At 30.1% G+C, this 15,929-nt stretch overlaps 2 protein-coding genes across 11 annotated transcripts in view; one reads left to right on the top strand and one right to left on the bottom strand.

Annotated features, from left to right (window-relative positions):
* The window catches only part of LOC109538960, an 84,142-nt gene that overhangs the window by 55,507 nt on the left and 12,706 nt on the right, over window positions 1-15,929 (bottom strand). Inside the window, exon 1 of one of the 7 annotated variants that reach the window (XM_048664175.1) lies at window positions 6,814-6,954. The exons of 1 other annotated variant lie outside the window; for it this stretch is intronic. In XM_048664175.1, coding sequence (XP_048520132.1) covers window positions 6,814-6,954 — 141 coding nt within the window. Of the gene's footprint in view, window positions 1-1,028; window positions 1,086-1,572; window positions 1,720-2,834; window positions 2,857-3,531; window positions 3,608-6,813; window positions 6,955-15,929 lie in introns of those variants that run through there. 5 more of the 7 variants (XM_019906424.2, XM_019906425.2, XM_019906426.2 and 2 more) reach the window with 5 other exon arrangements.
* LOC109538958 (scoloptoxin SSD14) overlaps window positions 6,935-15,929 on the top strand; it is a 36,127-nt gene continuing 27,132 nt past the window's right edge. The window contains exons 1-2 of one of the 4 annotated variants that reach the window (XM_019906415.2): window positions 6,935-7,022; window positions 10,011-10,125. In XM_019906415.2, the coding sequence (XP_019761974.2) occupies window positions 10,073-10,125 (53 nt within the window). In that variant the 5' untranslated portion in view covers window positions 6,935-7,022; window positions 10,011-10,072. Of the gene's footprint in view, window positions 7,047-9,873; window positions 9,961-10,010; window positions 10,126-11,936; window positions 12,047-15,929 lie in introns of those variants that run through there. The other 3 variants (XM_019906416.2, XM_019906418.2, XM_019906414.2) reach the window with 3 other exon arrangements.

Below are 15,929 nucleotides of genomic sequence, written 5' to 3'. Positions count from 1 at the left end.
GGTTCACTGAAAAACTTGCAAAAAGCAAAACATGGGATTCCGGATTAAATTTTATCGTATTTCCAAGTTGCAATCGTTCTATGCATTTGTAAAACACAAATTGTTTCAAAAGAAATGATCCACAATTTCCATTAAAAACACAACAATTTCACCACTCAGAAAGTATCTGAAGAAAACAAATTTAATTTAATAGTTTACGTGTTTATAGTACTTCTGCACAATTATGTTGAAATGAACTTTACCTAGGGTAAATACTACCTAGAACATCGGTCAAAATTGAATTTAGACCATTTAATAAAATACAATTTGAAGATAAAATCGTCATCGTCGTGAAATAGTTTCTGCCTGACGTTTCGCAAGCACGAGTTGCTTGCATCTTCAGCGCTAGTTTGTTGGCAAGCTAACATTATTTTGATTAGTGCATGCGAAAAGTCAGGAGGACCGTAATTCGCGCCTACCTAAAAAAGCGAAAAACTCACCAGTTTCCTTTAATAAGGGGTTTCTTTTTGCAATATTAAATGTTAATAATTTCTTTGTACACCAATCTTTAAAATAGCTGCTTAATTGCTGTTAATTTGTAGGTATAAATATATACAAAATTTCAAGTTACTTCCAGTTTTGCATTTAACTTCATTCATTTACTAGGTAGCTATTGAGTGAAAAAATTAGCCGTTAAAATTAGTTTTCGAGGCTATAGTTCTAAGTTATAAAGAACTCGAAATAATCATTTTAAAATTTCTTATATAATATACAGGTACATGAAGCAGATGCTTAATATATGATACACACTTATTGCATTAAGAAAAAGTGTCAGAGCTACCCACCAGTACTGAAAACCATCTTAAAATCTAGTCCTTTCCAGTAGGAAAAACACATTTAACACATGATTTGTAAACGCTGTAGTTCAATAAATTCTATTTCGTTTAGGTAAATTTAATACTTTGCTTTAAATGTACTTTTCTTGTTTATTCACCATTGGTCTCATTATACGCATTGCTATAATTAAGATATTAAGAAAGAATCCTTACATGCATTGAGTTCATAAACGCAATCACCAATGATTCAAACATTTTTTAAATATGTGTTTGTTGGATTTGCAAAAAATTAAACGTGTTAACTGTACACGTGCTTCTAAAAACACAGTGAAAATATTAAATAAATTACTGTAAAGAGCGTTGCGAATTACTCGAAAACTGTTAAGAGGAAAACTTATCTGGAACTGATTCTAATCATAAAAATTCGCATTTTGTACGTTTTAATTACACAGTAGTTATATTGAGCTTGTTAAAGTCCGTGTATACCTAATGTATATAACTTCCAAATTTGCAGAAAATAAATTTTAAATGCACTCAATTACAAAACCAATTTTACATTTTTTTGTTCTAAATTCTACTGGATTTTTAATTTCAGTTTGGTGTTATTGGCAACAATGGAATCACATAAAAACCCACATAACAGAGCACATAATTCCAATCCGAGGTTATGATAGAAACTGCGTTTATTATTTACAAGAAATAAAAGAATGTGATTAAATACGATGTACAGTCATCTAGAAAGAACCAATTTACTTACTTAATTATTACAAATATACAGTTCCAATTAAACAATTGCTTTTTTCACTAGACAAACACACACTTTTCTATTAATCTACTGTTAAAACAGATTTGCTTATGGACATACGCGAGAAAATGTGAAGGCCGACTGAATACTGAATTAATTCAGAATTATGAAAAGAATGAATTATGAATTGATTTTCGTTAAAACCGACACTTAAATTAAATTTTAATGGGACCGGAGAAGTAGATTGTGAGCAAATGCATTCAATTACACATACACACAAATTTTATTGTTATAATATTTGCAAGTCTACGACTTCAGTATTAATGTATATATACATAATATCTTAGTTCGCTGAATTTTATGATGCAGATTTATTGAGGAAATATTTACTTACTTTATTTGCAATCAAAAGGCAATAGTTATAAAATAGATCCGGCAAAAATATAATTTTGAGAAATGATTACTTTGAAGTGCATACAATATCCATGATCGGTTATTAAACACTAGGTATCATTAATTTTGCTCGTCAGCGATGTTGCAAATATAAAATACATAATAAAGGAATAGCACCGAAAAACAACATTATGAAAAATTGCATATAATTTCTATGATCAGTTATAAAACACCAGTTATCATTACTTTCGATTACTACTAATAACGCAAATATGAAACACAACAAAAGGTGATAACATTCCTAGGAAAATAATTGAGTAATTAAATTGGCAATTAAAACGTCATTTCAAATAAACTTAATTCATAATAAAATCGCAATCAATTCTTAAATTTTTAATAAGTTTATAATGGACTAGTCAAGTTACTCAAGTTCAATGTAAGCACTTAAAGCGAAAAATCGTCTGAAGATGGTAGCTATCCGTGCTACCGAAACGTTGTTAGTAAATCCTTAAGCCGAAAACCAGTAGTTTTTCAAAAGATGGTCGCAAAACCATCTCGATAATTAAGATATTAAACAATGTCTTCAAAATATACTTTACAAACCAGATTTAAAAAAAGACAGTATTATTAAACTTTCCTAACAAAAGTTTTCTTAATCTATGTGTCTTGCATCCAACTCATTATGGAATAGTTAATAATAAATAGTATGTATCGAAATTTGTTATTAAATGCATGTAAATAAATTCAATAAAATTTGATAAGTTTTATGCGATCAAGTAATTACAAGTTGCAAATCAAGCTGAATTTGAATAATCCACTAAAATAAAACATCAAGAAATATCTGCGCATTTGAGAAATGATCATAACAAACAATTACCGACCTAACATAAAACACCACTAAGCTTCGTTATACACTTAATTAAAAAACAAATTGAATTTTCCCTGTTTTTCACATTAATCAGGTTATTAAATCAACTTGCATCAATTCAACTAACTTTCATGGCCAATTAAAGTCAAGGCAGAAGCGTTATCAAACAATGGGAACTAACTGATTCATAGTATGAAAATTTTCCTCGAATCTTTCAATTCCATTAATAAAACACTATTGGTACAGGGTGTTTCTCAAAAGTCTTTGGGCAAAGCTTTGGAGGAAAATGTAAATGTATATGATAAATCTTATGGTATGTAGCAAGTCAATAAACTTAGCGGTAACGTAGCCGTTAAAAGTAACAAATTGCGTTAAAAAACCCTATGTATCTTTTATTATTCCTTTCCTTCTAAATCGGTTTTCACAATCCGTAAAAACCGTTGGTTTTTATTTCGTTGCTCGATCTATTACTCGATAATAAAATTAATAAAAGACTACAAAACAGTTTAATTTATTTAATGTCTTCTTCTCGGATCTCTCTTAATTCTTTCTCAGAATACTGCTCTGTATTTTCTTAATAGTTTGGCACTTCTATATTATTATAAGCATCCAAATAGTATCTATGTTAATAATTGAAACAGCATGACCAATTAAATCAAAATGGGAATAAACATTTATGCTTAAGATGAAAATCGAAAATATAGGCTTACCTACTACCAGTAGTGTCTCCAAGTTTCTCGATCTGTTTTGAAAACGCTCGGTAAATAACATTTAAAATTATAATTGTCATGGGAAATTTTATTACAACAAAATATATGTAGTAGAATAATTACTTTAACTTATCAGATTATTATTATTATTAAAAATTATAATTTACTGCTTACGCTCAAGCTGAACCAATTAGTTTCCTAGTTTCCTTATTGTGTGTAGATTTGAGAACAAAACGTCATGGCAAAATAAAGATAATTTTTATTGCAAAAAACTGAAACTTAATGTACAATAAGCGGAATGGTAGGTAATGTTGGTTCCTCTAAGCAAAAGCTCGAATGAACAGCTGCTAAAGTAATAAAAGTAATTTTATTAAGCAATGTTGATAAGAGCAAATACATATTGTCACATATGCGTAATAAAAATAAGAATAATATACATAATGGTGATAAATTCAATAAGGTTAAACGTTCAGCAGGTCTGAAAGGTAGAATTTCGACATGTTTTGTCATTATTATATATTGCAACTGTAGGTATAGAAATAAAAGAGCAAAAATATTTTCTTGAATGAATTGACAAATATTTTCAACTTCAAAAGCGAATTCAAAAATTGAACCATGACGATATGGTAACTCTCAAACAATTTGGATATATATGCGGACTAATTCTTGAGATTATCTACTTATGTTTAGCATTTGGAACACAATGAAACTGATGAGATTAGATAAGTGGAAGTGGAAATACAGTGGAAAAATATTCCAAATGTGCGCATGTCCCTCATAGCCGAAAATTTACATTGGAGTTTTTAAGTTAATAGACATAAAAATTACGAGTGAACGTAAATTCATGATTAGTTTCAGACCAATAAAAAAACGACTGACTCGATTTCTGAGCATTTTGAAAAAATTTGCCGATTTGCTTCTTATTTTCACCAAATCAGTCCTTCAGGCAAAGTAATTATTGACTATTCTGCCGATAGCACTGCCAGATTATACCCACACACACTCAAGCTTTCGAAACTAGCCGTTTCAACTCCCATTTTACTAATAACTTCTGTCGATTTAGTTTTTAAGATAATCGCCTCAGTTCCTCTAAGACTAACTATTCTTCTTTATACGTCTCAGAAAACGAATAGTACAGATATGAACAGCTAAAGTTTAAAAAGTCGATATTATGAATATATGAAGATGCGGTGCCAATTTTATCAATGTAGATTATATCAAGACTGGACTCAGATGGTACGGATATGTGTACAAGAAGACGAACAACGTTGTAACCCGATTGATTCAAAACTTCCAAGTGTGCTAACAATATAAACTTAATATCGATAAAACCCAATAGATTTATTTTAAGACCAATAGAACTTATTAGAATTTCGGGAAAATATAATTTCAAAGCTACAAGATGCAGACACATTAATAAGTAAATGTACTATACTGTTGAGCTTGTATCGATTTGCAAGCCCAAAAGCCAACCTGTCATAAAAAAACTATACCGACGTTGTTATAAAGTTTTGACTAAATTTATGTTGTTCGTTATGAAAGTCTTTGTTGGCGAGACTATCTAATAAGTTGGTGCGTCTTCTTTAATAGTTAAATTATGTTGCTCTAGGCAGAAACAATATAACGTCTTATTTTAATAGTAGAAACGGCATAATGGCCATATAATTCTAAGCACTGTTGTGTAGACACACTAAAGGTTTCATGTCATCGAACACTGTTTCCAATATTAAAATGTTCTATAGAATTTTGGGGAAACATCACTAATATAAATGTTTTACTTCCAACCAGAAAACGGCTCTATGAACCATTGCTAAATAAATTTCCACCCTTGCGATACTGTCGAAACATATTCAGAGAAAACTACATTTGTGAAATTTATTTTGTTTTTACGAGTACGCGAACCACCCTCATAGCACAACAGGTAATCAAATTAAATGTAATTTGCCGCCACATAAATGGACACGATGTATAAAATGTTCTTATTTATTGTTTTGTGTAGGGCGTACATCTACCGACGTCTTTAAACATAATTACTGCGTATTTATTACATTTATTTGTTTAAAATGTAAATTTCTATCTATTTATTTGTTATCATATCATAAATTGATGAAATGTGCAAAGCACTTTCCACCAATTCGAAAAATAGCAATAATATTTAAAAAAGAAGCATATTCAAATGCTTTATTTCTTTTTCACGTTAAAAACTTGGAGTTCACCATTGAAAACTAGTATCAACATAAAACATAGCTGCAGGTTTTATTGGAAAACGGATTTACAAAATTTAAAAAAATACGTAAATTGCTGATGCTACACGTGTGATTAAAAACTATACGACCGTCTGACTATTTCTTTTAGAGGCATTTTTAACTACTTTAATCTCGTACACCCATACAATCTAAGTTTTTACAGGAAGAAAGACAAACAATACATGATACTGCGGTCAATGTCTATACTTTGGTCAATTAGAATTCACCCAAAAATATCAGTACTTCCCAAAGCACTGTTATAGAGTATTGAAATAACCCAAGTTTCATTTATAAAAAAAAGAACTAGTCACAAAATATTATTGACTAATAAAATTCGATTTACAAATAATGGTATCAATCAATCAACACAATGAGCATCTTTCCATTTGGAATTAAACGAATACCGCATCATGTTGGTTAAAGAAATCCACGGATTTATAGTTAGGTGCTTAATAGTAGGTTCAAAACTTTTGAACCCATTTATTTTAGAAACTTTCAATAGTAAACTTGGAGTACCAGCGTCGAGTGCGCAATAACCTGAACTGATTCTGGAACTAAAGAATAAATACGAAACTTTACATAAACTTAAAGAATCAATTCTTAGAGTGTTTGTTCTGAAGAAAATTATGCTTCTCCGTTCTACTAGATTTGATTAGCTGTAAATATTATTATAGTTTATTGCGATATTTAAGAGAAATGTCTTAAATGAGTTACTGTTTTAGTTTAAGTAAAGATTTTTTAACTTTAGTTAGTTACCACATAATGAAAACTAAACAGCATTTGCTTGCAGCCATTTAATCTTCTTAAAATCCCCATAATATCCTGTATCAATAAAATATTAATTCTCTGGCAAAAGTCTAATGAGATATAGTCTATTTAACACACGGAAATCCACACATGAAAATCCAAACCAACCGGGATTTTTCACTTGGAAATGGTGGCGGTAGTAATTAGGCGATATCGAATGCATGGTCCATGTAATTGCCGTAAGAATCCGATAAAACCCATGTCAATAAATTACAAAAGCCCAATTTACCATAATCGCCGGCCTCGACTGACCTAACCGTAGGTAAATACCTCTTTTTCTCAACTCAGTTGGCACCGCGTGGCACTCGAACACGGTACTATCGAAAACTGCCCATCGGAAGATTGTCATTGCAGGACTGAAAAGTACCATAAGTGGGTTCGAATTATTGCAACCAATTTTGGCCGGTGATGTGAGTGATACAGTTTCCAAAAAAATACGTAGGTGTTCCCATATATGTGAAGGTGATTTGTTGTCTTGGTAGTAGGACCAGATTGGTCTCAGGTGAAAGTATGAACGAAAGAACATCACATAATATCGATGATTCAAAATGAATATCAAGATTGACGATTTAGTTTTAAGCGGTTGCTGATCTAGTTTTGCTTTCACTTATTGTACAATGAGGAGTGAAACTTCTTGATTGCTACAAATTAAGATCAACAATATGGTTTAATTTTGTGCAATTTTGCCACTCCCAATAGACATTTTGGGCATGGCTTTTTGGTATTTCAACAAATCGATTTGAAATGATCTATTTTTATTTATAATATTCAATGTAAAGATGCTTAAAACCAATATACCCACGTGAATTTTGCTGCTGGGTAGAAATATTTCAGAGGTCAAAGGGTGTTATAAACAGTGCTTTTGTGTTAAATTTGGGGAATAATAGAACAGTAAAAGAATAAATTGATAAAGAGTCAAGTTATTTAATTCAAAAGTTTAAAGAGCATTTTGTAATTGGAAAAGTGTAAACGTCCGAAATTAATATCTGTTATTAATTTTGAAAAATTAAAATTGATTATATCAAAAAATAGTATGAGTCTACAAAGATTGTTGTGTTTTAAAGATAACGAATAAAGTAAAGGAATAGCAAAAACGTATTACTACGTATTACTACATTTGTTTAGAATAGCATGTACAAACTTTTCAACCAACTTTTCTAGTTTTGAATTAAACGGCTTAAGCAAAAAAATTGGAGTTGGAAATATATTGAATACATAATTTTCAAATTTTAAACGATGTTCTTCTTAATATGTCTTTTTTACATATGTATTCACCGAATTGGACACTTATTTTTAGTACCTACACAATGTGCATTATACCTACTTGAAACCTAAGGTTTTAACACATTTTGTAAATTTCATTAAAAGTAGATACTTAAATACAGCAAATAATACAAAGTTATGTAAAAAAATTTCGAAAAATGTGTTGAAATTAGACAGGTCTATTCGCTTTCAAGTTTTACTAAAAATCGGGGAGCCACAACACTGCAAGAAAATGCATGTTAAAAATATTTGCGATTATAAAATTTTGGGTTTCAAATCCAGAAATTGGGAGTATATTAACGGACATCTCTTTAATTAAAATGTAATTGTGTGTTTGTCTGCATACTATAACAAGGTATCTAAATACTTGAAAAGTAAACAAATTATTGTAATTAAAAGCGTTTTTTGCATTAATTGCCACCCGATACATTAAGCTTTAAAACTACTTTAAGTCTTTAACTACAGTTTTCTTTTAATCTTTTTAATATTCAAAAGGACTATTTAATCAATACTCGGTGATTCCTACTCTATACTACTGAATATTTTTTACTGTATATAAAAATATTCGAAAATCAACATTGTCAAAAAACTTAAAAAATGGGAAGGCTGTATCAATAATTTGAAAATAATACAAAGATTTTGCATAAAGAAATTTAGAAGGAGAAGCTGGTTCATCAAGGACACAAAAGAATTTGGAAACGTTTAACTAGGTGATTAATGAACAAATGTTGCACTAAAAAACACAAATCGGAAGCATTTATGAAGCAACTTTAATCAGAATAAAAAAGGATTTATAAGAATGCTTCACAATACCTGGATAGCTCATAAATAGCAAAGTATTAAACAATGGGAATTACTCCATTAGATAGTGAAAATTAGTCACAGTCAAGTTTCCAAACTTGACTATGGCTATCAGTGTATAACCAGCAAAATATTAAAATTTCCGAAAATTTGGAAAAACGATTATTGAGTGTTAAGTATGTTAAAACTTTGTTAATTTGGCTTCTTCAATGTTGCAGTATAATGAATGGTTTCTGCTGATTTATCTATTAAAAAAAAACAAATTGCCGGTAAATCAGTCACAGCTATTGCAAAAAATATTATCAATTATCAGCAAATTTAAATTTGCATTGTTATTCGCTTGCATTTAAATGGCAAAAGTATGTTAACCGGAACTAATTTTGCTGATCAAGCCGTTGACGATTGCTGTAATAAACCATTAGGTGGTAAAATTGTTGTTAAATAATTACCACTGCAATTTTCGTATTTATAGCGCAAACATTATAAAGCGCGTTACATTTTAACCTATATCTTAACAGATTAAATCTATTTAATTGCCCGAAAGCCTTTCCGAATGTATGATTTATTAAATACATTTTACAGAAAAGGCATCAAGGTTGTGCAGAACATTATTCATATTGTTGCTTGTTGCAAACCACTATTGCCATGCCGTTTTCAAATTTGCAAGTTGCAATGCAAGTTTTCAAATTTACTTTGATAATTACCTGTCGAGAATATATTTAAAAAATGCTTTACATTTTCAACTGTTTGGGTTGCTTAATTAACGTTGTTGAACTTTGAAACTTTAAAGCGTCGCTCAACACCCTTAAAGACTCACGACAACGAGCAATTCAACTTATTTTTTAATTATGCATACTATTTATTAATGAAATGCAGGAAAATATATCCGTGGAGTTAAAGGAATCCTCTTAAGCGCTATAAGGAAATCACATTCGTTAAAGATCCGCCATTATGATTTAACCAGCATCAACTATAGCAATAGTGTAACTACTCAACCAAATATATGAGTTATCATACGAAAACAGCTTTTATAATTGTATGATCAGATTTCATTCGAACTTCTTTTATTTGCTTCCTGAATCTCTTAGGAAGATGAGAACAAGTTTGAATTAGTATCCATACAAACTTGTTCACCTTGAGCTCGCGTGATGTATAATGGAATATATTAATAATTGTTTGAATTAGTACCGATAATCTTGTAAAAGTTAGTCAAGCCTGAAGTGAATCACGCGCCAAACAATTGTGCTTTAAAATAATAATGATAGCATGTCATTTCACGCATACATACAACAGTTGTTAAATTTTTCAACAGGTTTTACATATTGCACATTTTTATGATTTAAAACGTAACTTTAATTTCAGGATAATCAACTTCCAAGCTAAAAGAGGATAATGCCAACACATGAAATATCATCAATTTCGCCATGACCATCACATCGTTAAACTTCGTAGATGGTTCGGTTAAAAGAAAACGATGGTAAGCATTCAATTCAATTGACTTTCAAATGTTTCATAAGAAATTAATTTGTGAAATAAAAGCGCCGAACGGTTTTTCACCAGATCGTTCTCAATCAAAACGATAAAACCACTGAAATTCTGCGTAGCGTTATTATCTGTGGTTGGGTTTCTTAAAATTATATTTTAATTAGCAATTGGTTTTCGTGTTAGATGTTTCGTCAAAAACCTCCTGTTTTCTACTGGAAAGAAACAGTGATTTCACTTTTGTGTTGTTTGATAAAAACAAAATTTAATTATACGGAATTTTTCGGTCTCAAGTTTTCGCGATTGCCCAGATTATTTCCCACAGCTTCTGCTATACACGAAATGTTATTTATTTTTCTCAACTGAACGGAATGGTAGAAATATGTGAACATGCCACTTTTTTAGAAAGGTGTACCAGTTCTTGAGAAATATGTAACTTTATCATAACCAGCCCTAATGCTCAAAAATATTGCCATGAAAATATCTGAGAGACAGTGATATACCATTGTTAAAAATAAAAATTACAAACGAAGTAAAAGGCGAAAGGTTTATTAGCTTTGAAGAGAGTCCAAGGTACCAGTACAAAATAAATCAAGTACAAATACCTGAAAACTTTCGGCCTAAAGAAGAAAATTGTAAAAACATACGATCCATACTTTGGCATATTAAATAACCTAAATAAGAAAATTCTAAAAACCAATAGGCAGGACAACACCAGGCAGATTGTAAGCTGCATTGAAGAAATCAAAGATATAATTTACCATACCAGATGATTTGACAAAAAAATATTTCGATAAAACAACGTTTATGTTCGCTTTTCCAGATTAAACTCTTAGTTTCTGCAAAACTTCCCTCATTTTTCATTGAGCCATTTGGCCATCACATTGAAAAGAAACCCCCATTTGGCACCCCATTTCCATAAACCATTATTTTGTTAGGGAATATATTTCAAATTTATTTTTTTTACGCATCAAAACGTTCCTTAAAACCTATTTTCGTTATAAACAAGACATTTTTTGGAAAGGTAAAAACTGGATCTCAATGGGTTAATTGATGAAAATTAGGCCAGTTGTAAATTCAGTTTCAAAAAAGTCATAATTTGAGAGCAATTTGGCACAAAATTTCGAGAATAGGATCACATAGTTTTTAATCACGGATTACAACATAACAATTACTTCAGAAATATCTCGTAAGGGGCTGCGCTTATCTGCAACGTTTAGTATGAATTTTTGTTAGCTAAATACGAAAAAATCTAATCAACAATATTTTATATTAGCTCATAAAATATATGGGGTTGACTTATTGCTTATATTCAATTTTCAAATATTCGTGAAAAGGTATTTAGGTACAGGTTGATCGAAATTATAAGGCAATTTAGACCTAGGGACATTTTATACAGTAATAATATAAACTTGAATACCTCTTTTGGACTTAATTCAAATTGCAGTTAATTAGTTTCGGAATAATGTTAAAATATGCTCATACATGCGCCGCTTGTTACCAAACAGTTTATTACAAAACATTTCGTAACTGTATTATAGACTAATTAACACTTAACGAAAAAGTGTGAATTTTGAAAACTGAATTTTTTTTACATTTTACATTCGTCATCTCGAGCAATTGGTACAAGATGTAGTGCTCGTACAAGGTAAGATTTGGAGGTTCAAGGCTGACGATATTTATATACAGGCAAAGCGGTTCCTTTCAATATAATTTGTTTCAGTTGTTGGTCATACATTATTAGCTAGTTGATATTGCTTTGCGAATTTTGTTGCCGCAAAAGATTTAAAACATTTATGCCGCGGTTCCGAACATTCCATTATGAGTTCAAGAGAAATAGGCAACCGGTTCCAATTTGAAGAGGAGTTATTGGACCCCTACGGAAACTTACCTAAACCTGACATAGGAAGGAAATGGTATGTAATTACCAATTTTGAAAGAAATTAATGGAACCATTTCAATTAAACGATAGTCACTGTAATTGTAAAAATCCGGCATGGCTTCAAACATTTGAATTTGCTTTATAATACAACATTTAACGTGGGCATGAATCAACAGTTTCAAATACAAAATCCCTTTTAAATAATTAATTAACATTTTTTTAGTATTGAATTGAATTTTAATAAAATTTGGAAATTCCCTGCATTGGATAATCCAACGACAGAAAGTATAACATTGGAATTACCATCGACTAATCTGCCAGTACATGTATTTAGAACTGATAGTGACAATCAAATAAAGAGTGTAAAAAATATACCAGCAAAAAGTTTAGCAATATTTCGTAGCGAAGCGTAAAACTTTTCCCAAAAGAAACACTTCGTGAAGTAGATTGCTTTATGGGAAAAATAACAATCATACTTTCCAAAAAGAAAACGTTAAGTGTTAAAAAAAGAGTATTTAAGCTTTATCTTTAGATAACATTTTAACTTGATTAAATTTTTTCAGTTAAGTTACAAAATTTTTCACAGGTCAAAACATGTGAGTAAAGTTTATCATATTTAAATATATTGTCAAAAGTTTTTCTTCATAAATTGAGGAATCGGTATAACAAGTTAAATTTGTATTTATTTATGGTGTAAGCAATTTGTACCAAAACCGACTAGTATCGACAGAAAAAGAACAAATCACCCTTTCATGTATATTTTATATTTTACCTATGAAAGTGTATGGAGTATTTCTTAACACATACCACTGTTTCTGAAATAATCAATAAACTGCGACAAAGTTAATTTCTGGAAAATAGAAATTGCAGTGATTTATATAAAACTACGTTTCTAAACCTCTAATTGGCAAAGTCAGATTTAAAATAATCGAAAGACGAGAAGCTTCGGTAGTTAATAATTTATTCGAAAGTTTTGAAATAGAGGACTTGAAAAGCTTATATAATATCATAAGGAGTGTTTGTGTTCCGAATTTCACTTCGTATAATAAAAGTAGTTCAACAGTCTTCAAAGTCGTGCAGTGTCGGAAAACAGTTTTGAAAAAAATATTTTAATCTGTTCTATGGTCTATTGGAATCTATAGATGTTTTTTATGAATGTGGGCGAATCGCAAGAAGACAGAATGTGCCGTTTGCAACTCTCGAACACTCTTTCACATTATCAATCCACCACATCATTAGCATTAAGAATTTTATAAATAATTTTAAATTTCACAGATTTTTTAGTAACTGTAAATTCCAAATTAGTGTTTAATGTTTTTAAACAATTTAAATTTTGTATGCAGCACAACAATAAACTTTTGTGTGTCTAGTTGATATCTAAGGAGTTATACTAGTTGATAGTTTGACTAAGCACCAGAAATGAATGAATGAAGACACAATAGATATTAGAGTTCCAAAATAAGTCAGCTAAAACAGAAAAATAATGACAGTCTACAAGAAGTAAAAAATACGACTAATGATTTAAGAAACAACCTCAAAAGTTTTATATCTTTTCACTTATTAAAAAACGACTCGGATTACATTAGAACACATAAATGTTGTGCCAAAATGAGTGGAAATTGGTAAAAGCATCTCATATGTCAAGAAAATCTCATTTTTGGTCTAAACATATGTGATAAAACGTCGGGTATTCAGTTGAGGGACATTCCGTATAAAAAATAACAATTATTTTAGTTTGGTATACTATTAACTATTAAGTATGTTGTTAAGAGGAATAAATGCAGTGGCATGCATTAAAGCAATCTTCTAAACATTCAGTTCTTTATTGACACTTTTTTTCCACGCTGATTTATATAACGCCAATTACATCGTTATTACAATTACTAATCCATTATTATTACTATTACCTACAGGAGATTTAAAAAAATGTGTACTAAAGTAACTTTAGAACAAGAATTGAAGAAAGTATATTTTGTAATTAAGGCTGTCACAATTGTACAATTTTATTGCAAAAGAGCCTTTAAATAATAAATAGCTGTTTCACTAACTGAACATTGTGTTATTTTCAACTTTATACAATTCTTTGTGAGATGACGCATTGTTCTTTGTTGTCGGTTCTTTGCAATACTAGTTATGATTTAAATAGACAATTTTCTAAGTAAAATAGATCAAAACAGTAGCTAGCAGTAAATATGATATGGAATAACGCAACTCAATAAAGCAGTGTTTTTTTTTTAAACCAATACATTTTTGATAAATGAATGTGCTTTTGAATTTTAGCCATGCCGCCATTTAATAGCTCAAAAAATGTTGTCGATGTCTTGAAGATGCCCCTATTCCAAATTTGAAACGTTTTAATATGCAGTTTAATCAAAATAAATAGATTTCTCGATCCAATGGTGAACGAACAAGAACGAATTCAAGTTTAACAGTGATGCGAACACGTCAAGATTTTAGCCACTTTTGCGAATATTGCTAAAGAACTTCCAAAACTGAGACTCAAATAACATATAGACTACAATAGCTCACAACACTCAATACAACTACACTTAGCGATAGCTTAGAGATAGCAGGTTTTAAAATGCTGCCCTTAAATTAAAACAATATATCCTGTATAATTGTTAAAGGAATGATAAAAATTCCTTTCATTGAATGTTTGCAAATGTATTAAAGGAGTAGGTAGTATTGAAACGTTACATCCAAAGTCCGGATTAAAAAGCACGAAAATGGTCGAAAAAAGAGCTGAAAAAGCAAATTGAATTCTCGCAAAAAAACATAATGATATGCAAAAATGCACAATTTTTTTTCAGTGGGTTAAAAAATATATATTTTTGATGTTTTAAATCAAATTGAATGTAATAAAATGTGAAATGTAAAAATGTACAGTTTTCTTAAATAGATTTATTCTAATTATGTAATTTTGACACTATTGCCGGATCATAATTAGGTTTCAGACAATTTCTCCATTTAAAACCGAAGAAATATCTTTCAACTTTTCAAGCGAGACAACAGCGCTATCGTCAGATTTGAAATTCAAACAAACTCATAATTGGGAAACGTTAAATTCTTTAAGGTCTTTTTTTACGATATGAAAATTTTTATTTCACACTTTGACTGAAACCCAGGGAGGAAAAGAATATAATAACAATTACACGCGGTGAGGAAAATAAACCTTGTAATAAAAGCAAGATCATTGGTCAGTTTAGTCACCTAGTTATAAATTATTAGCATTTTTATGACACAACTTTCGGTCGGAACGTTATTATAAAGCACGCGAATAATAGATAACAAACTGCTACAAGCGTCTGTAGATATGTCTATAGTGATCCAAATGGTATTGTGACCTTCTAGTGTCTTTCGCTGAAAATTATTAAATTCGATGCGTTGATGTCTATGCATATTTTTCTAAACGGAGAATTTGGGTGCACTGTTTTCATTAAATTGTCGGTCTTATTAAAACAAAATTTAAAAAAGCCCCAAATAAGTGCAAAAAAGTATAGTAATATTCCCTTTAATTGGAAAATATGTATGGTAAAAAATTGTATAAAATATATCTAGAAAAGCATGGCTTCGGAAAACCAACAACTCTAACAGTTAATAAATTTGCGCAGAGTACCATATTGGCTCAATTACATGTTTTAAAATTTTACAACTCGGAATTGCAAAGAGATTCAAATTTCAATCAAGAGACGCCACATAAATTTAATTTGTTATTTAATATTTTAATGTGCGTAATTTTTGTTGACTTTTTATATTTTCAAAAYCGTAGCTKTCGATTGGAGAAATTATGAGGCTTTAGCTGCTAGCGAAATTACGAAATAAGACGATTTTCCAAAGGAAGTCCGGGTTTCGATGCGATTGTTGGAAAAACAGTACTATTGCCGTATCCGTTTAGAATTTTAGAAATTTAGCAATAA

The sequence above is a fragment of the Dendroctonus ponderosae genome, unplaced genomic scaffold, assembly GCF_020466585.1.
Source record: "Dendroctonus ponderosae isolate FM_Combo_2020 unplaced genomic scaffold, Dpon_F_20191213v2 Dpon_F_20191213_2, whole genome shotgun sequence".
NCBI lineage: Eukaryota > Metazoa > Arthropoda > Insecta > Coleoptera > Curculionidae > Dendroctonus > Dendroctonus ponderosae.
Note: the sequence above shows the minus strand (reverse complement) of the source record. Positions and strands in the feature narration are given on the sequence as shown.